The 10,483-nt window shown below is 45.2% G+C and overlaps 2 protein-coding genes across 5 annotated transcripts; one reads left to right on the forward strand and one right to left on the reverse strand.

Annotated features, from left to right (window-relative positions):
- Window positions 1–374: 374 nt before the first annotated feature.
- Window positions 375–3,000, forward strand: grsf1 (G-rich RNA sequence binding factor 1). The gene is made up of 11 exons (XM_049763330.2): window positions 375–504; window positions 617–817; window positions 968–1,109; window positions 1,325–1,480; window positions 1,637–1,771; window positions 1,835–1,973; window positions 2,147–2,256; window positions 2,397–2,491; window positions 2,566–2,701; window positions 2,777–2,852; window positions 2,948–3,000. Exons 2-10 carry the CDS (start codon window positions 623–625, stop codon window positions 2,827–2,829), a joined length of 1,161 nt encoding a protein of 386 aa, XP_049619287.1. The 5' UTR covers window positions 375–504; window positions 617–622; the 3' UTR covers window positions 2,830–2,852; window positions 2,948–3,000.
- rufy3 (RUN and FYVE domain containing 3) lies at window positions 2,914–10,174 on the reverse strand. 4 transcript variants are annotated; one of them, XM_049763161.2, is made up of 18 exons: window positions 9,684–10,174; window positions 7,755–7,928; window positions 7,518–7,635; window positions 7,334–7,435; window positions 7,131–7,254; window positions 6,906–6,970; window positions 6,756–6,821; window positions 6,605–6,674; window positions 6,446–6,538; window positions 6,288–6,374; window positions 5,665–5,832; window positions 5,502–5,599; window positions 4,366–4,485; window positions 4,205–4,280; window positions 4,062–4,138; window positions 3,950–3,983; window positions 3,802–3,879; window positions 2,914–3,473 (listed from the first exon to the last, which is right to left on the reverse strand). In XM_049763161.2, exons 1-18 carry the CDS (start codon window positions 9,931–9,933, stop codon window positions 3,327–3,329), a joined length of 1,947 nt encoding a protein of 648 aa, XP_049619118.1. In that variant the 5' UTR covers window positions 9,934–10,174; the 3' UTR covers window positions 2,914–3,326. The 4 variants fall into 4 exon arrangements, with proteins under 4 accessions (XP_049619118.1, XP_049619119.1, XP_049619120.1 ...); XM_049763162.2 differs by lacking the exon at window positions 9,684–10,174 and adding an exon at window positions 8,244–8,927; XM_049763163.1 differs by lacking the exons at window positions 2,914–3,473; window positions 3,802–3,879; window positions 3,950–3,983; ... (1 more) ...; window positions 4,205–4,280; window positions 4,366–4,485 and adding an exon at window positions 5,003–5,354 and having other exon boundaries at window positions 9,684–10,173.
- Window positions 10,175–10,483: the final 309 nt, after the last annotated feature.

Genomic DNA, 10,483 nt, shown 5'->3' on the forward strand with positions numbered 1-10,483 from the left:
TGAATAGAGAAGTTGGACTTTGTGTTGCTATTGTCAACCCACCTAACTGAGTTTTAACCATTAAAGTCTAAGAATTATTGAGGACTTGTGCATCCATCCATCAATTAATAATGTGAAGTTAATATCAATAACGAATTTGGCTTTTTGTCAAAGCATCCGGACCTCTAGTTGGCGGTGTGCTCGTGAGATGTTCTTGTTTCTCACCGGATGTATTATATATAACGGAAGTTGAGCGGAAATGTTGTTTCATAATAATACACATTCACAATAAATTTATTTATGTTTATTAATGCCCTGTCAAATAAAGGATGTTAAATACAGTGATTATTTCATAATTATAATTTGATTAGAAGACGAATAAATTAATAACAGCTAAGTATACAAGTTAAGCCTTTTTAATAATTCAGAAATGTGTCTTATTCTGAATACGTGACCGGATATCTTTTATTTTACACCGGCGAACCCTGCATCTTCTACCCACCGTCCTTGACAAGCTTGACCCACGTGAGCAAACCAAGCGTCATAATTCAAGTTCTTCGTTTCATAAATGCCATATGCGTATACTTTTAAGTAACATATAGTACTTGACTTGGTTTCTAACTCGATCTGAATCTAGGCGAGCATGAGTGCTAGCACCAGATCAGTGTTGACGTTTCTCCAGCGTTGTCTGGCGCTGAGCCACCAGACGACCAGGTGCGCTCGTATTCCACGGCCCACTTGGACTTCCACGACCCGGACAGCGGCCTCTTTTCGGGGCTTGTGTCCTCTCCAGTGCATCGCCGTGGTGAGGACCACCCAACGTCTCCTGTGCAGCAAGGTAGCCATTACCTCTTACAGGGGCGTATTTAATCATTTGGGGTGGGTCCAAGGGAATCACGTGAGTTGAATCATGACAATTGTACATGTGTACAGAGTTTGAGTGCCTGTCCCACTGTTCACTATTTTCTACATCCTCCTTGACTTCCAGGCACCGTGTGAGGATGAATATCCTCCCCTTCCAGCCTACGAGACCGACACGGCACCCGCGAAGAGGAAAGAGGTGTACATCGTGCAAGTGATAGGCCTTCCGTGGTCATGCACTACCCAGGATATTGTCCAATTCTTTTCAGGTAAGAGCAAAAAAATACAGATCTGAATCAGGGGTTTTCCAGGCCCAAATCAAGGCAGAGGTGGCTTTGTTGTTACCATAAACTGCTCTCACCACTGGCTCAAACTAACTTTTCCTCTTTAGTGTCAGACTTAGATTGAAGGAAAACTAGCTATCCAATGAAATGGTTGAAGTGTGTTGTGGAAGAAAAAATCGTAATCACAATTGTGTCTCCAGAGTGTCGTATCCGCGACGGGACGTCAGGCGTGCACCTGACTGTGGACCACCAGGGTAGGCCGTCGGGACGTGCCTTTGTGGAGCTGGAGCATGAAGAGGATGTGAGAAAAGCGCTGGAGAAGCACCGGCAGTACCTCGGACCTCGCTATGTGGAAGGTTTGAGCTCTCGGAAAAAAAAAAACCCTTCCAGACTCACTACACTTAACATTTTCAATATTGTGGCCTCCTTAAAGCTGCAGATATCCTGATTAAAATACTCAACTAATCATAGTGCAAGTGTACCTAATAAAATGGTCCACTCACCCTTCCTAGTGTATGAGGTAACAAACAACGATGCCGAGGACATCCTGAAGAAAGCGTTGTTGTTTCCCACCGACACCCGGGTTGTTCGGCTCCGAGGTCTCCCCTTCTCCTGCACCGAGGACGACATTGTGCACTTCTTTACTGGTACGGTGCACCTAATCCAGTGTAGCTGTTGCTGGTAGGTAAGTATGTAAAAATGCGTTTCAGGTTTGGACATTTTGGAGAAAGGCATCACCATGGTAATGAATAGCAGAGGGAGAAGGACGGGGGAGGCTTTTGTGTGGTTTTCCTCGCAGCAAGCGGCTGATGAAGCACTGCAAAGAGACAGAGAGCTCATAGGGAACAGGTCAGACATTCGAAGCGAACCCTCGTGATGTTAGGTGAAGCATACGTGTCTGCTCAGCTCCTTGTGGCAACATGTGGTATTGCAAAAACTTCACTTCAACATCTCTATATATATATATCTCTCAAACACACAACTTATTTTCCCTTTTTTTCCCCCCCCTCTTCCTGTGACAGATACATTGAAGTGTTTCCCAGTTGCAGTCAAGAGATTCATTCAAAATGGCGGCATTCTTCAGAAAATGCAAACGAAACATCCAGGAGCAGGGTCAGACCCGACAACCCCGGTAAAAAAAGTGATTTTATGAAACAAGACAGTTCATCACTTTATCCTTATATTTAATTTTAAAAAACAGAATTATGGTCTAATTTAATATGTTTATCCATCGATCCTAAAATGTCAGAGTTGTGCTAATTTTTTTCTTAGCCGCTGCATCAGTCCCTGCTAAACTGTCCAACGAGTCACATCACGTCCACTTGAGAGGACTTCCCTTCCAGGCCTCTGGAGAGGATCTTGTAAAGGTAAACATTATGTACGAACCACATGGCTTACTTGATTGTGACAATTGTAAAAAGTTGATCGGGTTGTGCTACAGTTCTTCGCCCCGCTGACCGTGTCCAGGATCCGCCTGGACCTGGGACCTAACGGCAGGCCGAGCGGCGAGGCCGACGTTTACTTCGCCAGCCACTGTGACGCCGTGGCAGCAATGTCCAAAGACAGAATGTACATAGGTGAAGATTCACGCACTTGAAAGCGGCAGATATTTCTTTCCTTTGATTTTTGCAGCTCAACATTTTGGTTTTTAGGTGGAAGATACATTGAGCTGTTCCTCAATTCTGTGCCTGATAACGAAAGGTGAAAAAAGACGCGCTTCTAAACCAGGTAAACAGATTTTGCTCCATTATCTTTTTTTAGATTTGCTATTTTCCTCTTGAGGCTAATGTTTCCAATGTTTTTGTCTTTCTGCTGACACACAGATGTTCTTTATTCAAGTATGGCATCAAACAATAAACCATTCCTGGTTTCATCACATGCGTGTCACTAGCTTCTTTGAAATGTAAATGCATAGCTGATTTTTAAGTCCTTAAAGCTTTCGGTCTTGTCATATCGACAACCGGGCAAAATGTCCTCATGACACCTAATGGCACCATCTTGTGTTTCCCCGCTACTTGGCAGATTTAAGATATGTGTTTTAATATATATATATTTTTTAAGTCTACTTGAAGTATATGGTAGATCTAAAACATTTCACAGGGGTTGACTGCAGGTGTCCATTATGAGGAGATTTTAGGAGTGTTAAAAAGTGCATGTTGCAGTTCCAGTTGTAGGACAGCGTTCACGTTAGCGGGTTTTTTTTTACGCTGGCGACGTGGAAGCGTACTGCTGCAGTAAATGCGCGTAACAGGCGGAGCACACAACCTCGGGCAAGATGGACGACGGTAGCGGTAACTCGTTGGCCACGCAGCGCTCGCAGAACACGCCGCCGCAGTTCTTGCACTGTTTCTGAAAAAACACAAAATGGCGTTGGCAGAGAAGATTCTGCTTTTTTATTTTTATATATATATATGCAACCCCAGCTCTGCGACCTAGCCCAAAAATGCATCTCCAAGGAACTATTTTGGAGTTTTTGCCAATATCCTTTCTACTTTGCTGCCATCTTGTGGCCATAACAGGCAAATACAAATATTTTTGGGGACGTGGTTCCTTTTTTCCACGTATAAATAAAACAATTTGGAAATTAACTTTCAGCAAGACACTTTAATTTTTTAAAAAAGAGGAAGATGTATGCGTTATGACCCCTGACCCCCCGTACAGATTATCACGCTGGTACCTTTGTCATGAGGAGTGAGTCTTTCAGCTCGCACATGCTGCACACAGAAGCTTCACTGGTGTCCACAAAGGGCTCATCCTGGACATGAACATATATATAACATCCATTTGCAGTAAATTTGCATATATAACAAAAAAAACAAACTTACCTCCTCATTGTCATCATCAGACGGGCAGAAGGACCTTGAGAAGATACAAATGTATAACGATATAGATTGAAACACATTTTAAAATGACAAAAATGTTGTTGGGAGTACACACAAGCTGGAGTTTGGGCTGCTTTTGTCTTCTGCTGTCACTCTGAGGTCCTTCCTCACTGCCGGAGATCCCGATTGAGGCTGCAACACCAAAGCCTCGTCAGTAGACAAACAAATGCGAGACGGCTTATATGAGCGCGAGTGTACTTGTGGGACATTCTCGCGCTGCGTGCTGCCCAGGTGGTGGTCTTGCTCCCTCCTTTGCTCCGCCTCCAGGTTGGACCTGGTGGAAAGCAGAAAAGTCCTCAGTTCAGCAAGCAACTGTGTTTCTTATTTTTAGGACAGACCATGTTGTTTTAGGGGGGTACCTGTGTTTCCGGAGCTGCTCCAGCTCCACCTCCAGGCTCTCGATCTTGTCCCCAAACTCGCGCTTGAAGAGGCGGTTGGCCTCTAGCACCGCGTCCTTTTCCCGCTCAGCCTGTTTGCATCTGATTTTTTTTTTTTTTGGGGGGGGGGGAAATGATGATGGAGGGATGTAAAACAACTTTAACATAAAAGCAACTGAAAAGGGAATTGGTGCAGAAAGTGAAAGCCAAAGAGCCGACAAATGAAGTTAAAGGAATGAAGAAGGTGGGACTGAGAAAATCCTTCAGTTTAAAGGTATGTATCTTTTTAAGTTATATGCATTCATTATTTATTGTTTATTTTTCTGCACAGTACTTTTATTTTGTAGATTTTTTCTAATGATATCCCAATTTTTACAGCTTTTTAAAGAATTTTTATTGTTTATTGTTTTTGTTTTTCCTGTATGATTTTATTTAATTTCAGCAGGGGTGTGTAGACATTTGGTATCCACTGTATATGTTTATTTTCATTCATTTTTTGTACTTGAATAATTTCAATCCTTTATCATACTTGGCTGATTAAAAAAAAATAAAAAATGTCATCAGCTCTTCAGCCTTGAGACAATAAGCCAACTCACAAGAAAGCGAGTGTGCCGGGAAGTCGGTTGGTATTTGTACGATTGTTTTATTAGCCTAATGGTTACAAGGACAAATGTCGACATACAGTACAGCTCTAAAATCCAGAAATGAATTGTCTTTCTCCCACGTGACCGCTTCTTTGGACCACCCGCTCATGAGCAGGTGTGACAAGAAGCACGTGGGAGAACACAAGGATTTCCTTAAAGATGCATTGAGTCCGCTTTACTCGAAGCCGATGGAAAGAAAGAAAGAAAAAAAAAAGGGGAGCTCCCTAGTTTGGTTATTTGGCATTTTGGCGGGGCTACTGCTGCAGCTGCAGAAGCTTCTCAGCGGTCGAGTTGAGGTTCCTGGCCTGCTGCACCAAATGTTTCTCGCTAAGCGCACCGTTCAAAATGAAGGAAATCACAAAAAAAGTGAGGCGAGAAAATGAGAAGGGGTGGTGAAGGGAAACAACAGGAGAGTTTTGAACCAATAGGTTTGGAGGCGGCGGCCGTGATTCGGTGCAGTTGGGAAACGCTTACCTGCTCTCCAGCTGTTTGATGGTGCCTGACATCTGGCAAATTTTTTCCTCCAGACGGGCCACGGCGTCACTCTTCTGCTTGGAGCTGGCGTCGGCGCTCTGAGGAAGCCAGTTGGGTTAAGGCGGGACAATTTGCTAAGCAGTGAATCTAAACAGCGGCGTACTTGCGACTTGTGGCTGAGCTGCTGGTTGATGACGCGCAGGTCGTCCAGCTGCTGCCGCAGCTCCACCAGCGCATCTTGCTTCTCGCATACGTCCTTCTCCAGCATCTTCATGGACAGTTCCATCTCCTGCTTCATGCCGATCTGCACCTCCAGCTCCTTCTCCACGTCCTGCAATAAAATGGTCAAATTTGAAATATACGTGCGCGTTCATTTACCTGATGTTAATCAGCCGATTATCGAATCCCATAATTCCCGTCTTTCAATCAGAGATGCAAGTAAACTTTTCTAGAACAATATTTGTGCTAATTCCTAACCCGGTTTTCATACAATTTGTAAAATACGTTAATAATATTTATGAATTATTCCAGTCAAAGCTATCCATAACGGTTGGGACTCTACATAATTACTCAAGTCAAGTCAAGTCACTTGACATAATTACTTTTTGCAAAATAAACGAATTACCCACCTATCCGAGAAGATTTAATGGATGGAAAGAATAAACAACTTTTGGATGACCCACATTAAACAAAATGAGTTAATCCAAATGGCCAGCTTCTTGTTCACGTAAATGCTCAGTGGGCCGCATGAAAGAACCGAAGAATCTTCTAGAGGCGAAAACTCACCAGTCGAAGGAGCGTCTCCTCTTTGAGTTGCTTGCGCGTTTCGCCCAGCGCCGGGCCGTCGGCTGTTGCAGAGTCGCTTCTCAGTGCCTGAAAATCCCAGGAAAAGACTTCAACTCCAAACAAACGAGACACAAAAGTAACCGAAGGTGACGGCTGACCTTCCTGTTGGACTCCAGATGGTAGGAGCTCTCCTCTTTCACCCGCTCAACATCCTCTTGTAGTGTGATGATCCTGTTGTTGGCCACTGCCAGCTGAGGAGATGAAAATGCCATGAGGGGGACATTCGAGGACAAAATGACAAGTACAGTTAGGGGTACCTCTTCTGTGAGCTTGGTGTTGGACTTCTCCAACGCATCCACTTTGGCCTGGAGGTTATTTACGGAAGCACTACACACACACACAAGACAACATGAGCTTTATTATTTATTCTTTTTTTTAAAAAATTAGGATCTCGCTGGTGTGACAAACCTCAAGTGTCTGTTGAGCTCCTCCACGTAATTCTTCTGATCGAGTATGGCGGTGATCTGACCGTCACTGATACAAATCAACATCAACATTTTTTTTTTCTTCCCCAGGGGATCCTTGAGGTTGAATACGTCAGAAAGCAGCCACACTCACCCTTCTGCACTCTTGCTGCTGTGGCCGCCGTCTTTTAGGTACATTGAGAAATCGATGACTCCAACCTGCGGAGAAAATGGAAGAATCGCTGAGAAGCTAGCTAGCTAGATGGTTACGTAGAGAGCTAGATGAAAAAAGGAAAACAAGCTGCTTCATGCCAGGCTAATGCTCTGGGTTCATTCCAGGACACTCGGCCACTGTGAAGGTTGCTGAAAGTGGACCAACCTGGGAGTCCAGGTCTTCTCCTTTCATGCACAGGTTGGCGTCGATGACGTTGAGCCCGACGAGCAATCCGGCGATGACGGCTCCCTCCTCCTCCATCATCAGAGCGTTGGGCTCGTAGAATTCACTGCACACGTGAAGAAAATGCTTTTGGGTTGACAACAAGTTTGAGGATAAAACGAAAAAATGCGAAGCTGGTCCTGAACCTCAGCAGGTCCTTCCTGTTGATGATGGTTTTCATGTAGTCGGACAGCTTCTTCTGCATCAGGGCAAGTCTTAACCAAGCGCGGCCTCTTCCTAGCGGCGTCCTGTCACAGTCGTAAAACAAGTCTCGGCATTTCAGATCAGCAAAAGCAACTTTTGAGACAGTTTGGCTGAATTTGAACTGACTTGAGTCCAGGCAGGTCTTTGACACTGGCGGTGATCTCCCCGGCCTCGGGCGTCAGCTTCTCCACCAGCTCCAAGGCACCCCAGAATGATTTATTCTGGCCCAGAAAGGTCTTCTTGGCTGAGGGAGCAAAGACGACAACATCAGCAAGAATGAATGAGTCGAAATCAGATCGTTGGAGATAGAACCACTCATTGAGGAGCTCCAGAAGGTGTGCGAGCGAGCGTCGCTGACGTTACTTTTCAAGCCGTGCTTAAGGCAGTGCTCCATGACCACGAAAAACTGCTGCAGAGGCGCGTAGTCCGAGTCCAGCGTGCGTCCCAGGTTGAGCGCCGACTCGATCAGACCTTTGATGCTGAGCTTGGCCATGTTCATCAGGTTGAGCCTCTCGATGGTGATGGGGTCCTTGGGATCTACACGACACACAACGTGAAGCCACTGACAAAAGCCGCTACTGCAAAAAATCAAAAAGTCGTTTTACTCTTTTAGTTTTATTATGTTTGAGTCACGATAACGCTTGACACGGCTTCCATTGATGACAGAGATTTATTACAGATTAATGAAGGCGTTTGGGGGAAGGCGTGGCCAGAGACGAGGAAAGAGCGAGTCGGCAACGAGCCGCTCATCTTCAACTGCGGCGTCATGGCCATTTTTTTTAACGTTGCCCAAAAACATCAACGTACATATCTTGCGGCGTTACATCCATGGACACGCCATCCCAATCCTACCTTCATGGGCCGGCTCGGGGTCCGGCGTGAGGGAGATGTCATTGAGCTCACGCAGGCACAGCCACTCGCCATCCACCGACACGCGGAAGTTACACAGATAGATGGTCTCCCGGGCGGCCTGCGTGATCTTGTCAGTGGTGGGCGTCGGCGTCTCGCTCTGTGGCGTCAAATCCGACATGATGGCGGTGATGATGACTCGGCAAAAAAAAAAAACACCTAACAAGCGGTTGTGCTTGTTGCCCCGAAATTCCCAATGAGGGGACAAAAAGGATGTCTGGAGCAGGTCTCTCTCTCCTCCTCCTTGTGACTGACGGAGACGCTGCGCTTCCTCACTCCTCCACCCCTTCCCTCCCTTTTCTTCCCTATTGTGCAGGCGATGGATTTAAAGGAGCAAAAAAAAACAATCACCCACCACCCTCCTCTGGAGTCTGATTGGGGGCTGGTGGTGGCTGGATGCACACTGGGTGTTGACCAAGATGGCCGACCGCTGTGGCGGAGGAGGGCCGGGTAGCAGTCAGAGCTGCGTCACGTGAGCAGATGGTGCAAGAGAGAGATTGAGAGAGCGAGAGAAAGGGGGGAAGGGAGGATGGTGGTCCCCAGAGAGGCCAACTAAATGCTAATGATGTTCGTGAACAGCATGAGTTCCCCATTTTGGGACCTCTAATAAACAACCAATCAAACGATAAGATAAACCGAACGCGACGGCATACCAATTTTCACCAGATTAAAATAGTGTTCACTATTGGAAATTCATCCATTTGCTTACTTTTTAATAAATCATCTGAAAAGCTTACCTGGCACAAGATGGTGCCAAAGCCCTGTCTAGTAGAAAAGTAGTAGCAGCGTCCCTATTCGGGCTGCAACAATTATCAGACTCCTCCATGCAAAAAAAAAAACTATATTATGATTATTTAGTAGGGAAGGCAGCCTTACTATGGCGCCATATCGTTATCATTACCATTATTACAGTAGTTATGATTATGAATACATACTGCTCTATGCTAATTCCCTTATTTAAACAAATCTGTTGTTATTGTTAAAGTTATCAAAAATAATATCGAAGATTAAAAAACACAATAAAATGTAGATTATGTACTTTAATTAGGCAAAAGGTTTAAAAACAAAAACTGACCAACAGTCTGACACGTGATTGGGTCACGTGATTCAACAAAGTTGTTGACGTTAGCATGTAGCTGGATTAGCTGTGACATATTCTTAATTTCATTATCTTATCTTTATAATGACGTGCAAAAAAGTAAGTAGTTTGGTATATTTAATATATATTCAATCTGACGTTAGCTTATTTGGTTGGCTACCAGATAGCTAGTTAGCATATGTCAGACAGTCTCGTGACAGCAATGAACAATTTCATCAGTTAATCCAACTTGCAAAAAAAGTGTTTTACTATAAAATGGCTACCTGCATTATCATAGTACTCACTTTTCTGCTTCGATTCGACCCTCTCGATGTGGAAGTCATACTTGGGGGACAGCGAGGACCCACCACCCTTGCCGATCCTCACGTTGGCGGAGCTCAAAGCTTCCTTGAAATAAATCACCGAGGTCGGAGACAGTGTCTCGTCCGGGCTGTCGTCGCAGTGGCGGTGTCCGTTCTCATCCGAGGAACCGCGGAACCGGGAGGCGGGTGAGCGCGGTGGAAGCGCCGCCGTGGTCAAATCCCTGTCGGCCATCCCCGTGAATGAGCAACCCCGCCCGGTCAAACTCACTTCATGTGATCAGTGGTAATGTAGCTAGGTGCTGGTTAGCTTAAGTCCCGCATGACCATAGCTACCGAACACAGCGCGCATCCAGCCCGCTGATACCAAACCAAAATCGTTCGCGACTACGTCCAAACTAGGTGTCACCCTCTTGGATGGTAAAACAACCACACACCTTTTCGCTAATCCGATGCTAATTTGGCGCGTCATCCCATGACGTCAGCAGTGATTTCACCTAAAGTAAGATGCGTCACTACTATGTTCGATTCCTGAACCAAATGGATGGAAATTCCTGTGTGGCACTGGTGCTGCGCTTTTCAAGTGGAGTAAGTGGTAAATTGTTAAATTGGCAATTAAGGTCCCGGCGGGTTGAAGTTTAAAACTTTCTAGGAGACACTACAGACGCAGTTTTTCAGGGATGAGAATTTTCCGCGCATCCGCGGATCTCCGTGTTTTTTTCCGTCGAAAGTATTTTTCGTGAATCGTGTAAATCCGTTGAGAAAATCATTTTTTTATATGGGGG

Source organism: Syngnathus scovelli, chromosome 3, assembly GCF_024217435.2.
Source record: "Syngnathus scovelli strain Florida chromosome 3, RoL_Ssco_1.2, whole genome shotgun sequence".
Taxonomy (NCBI): Eukaryota; Metazoa; Chordata; class Actinopteri; order Syngnathiformes; family Syngnathidae; genus Syngnathus; species Syngnathus scovelli.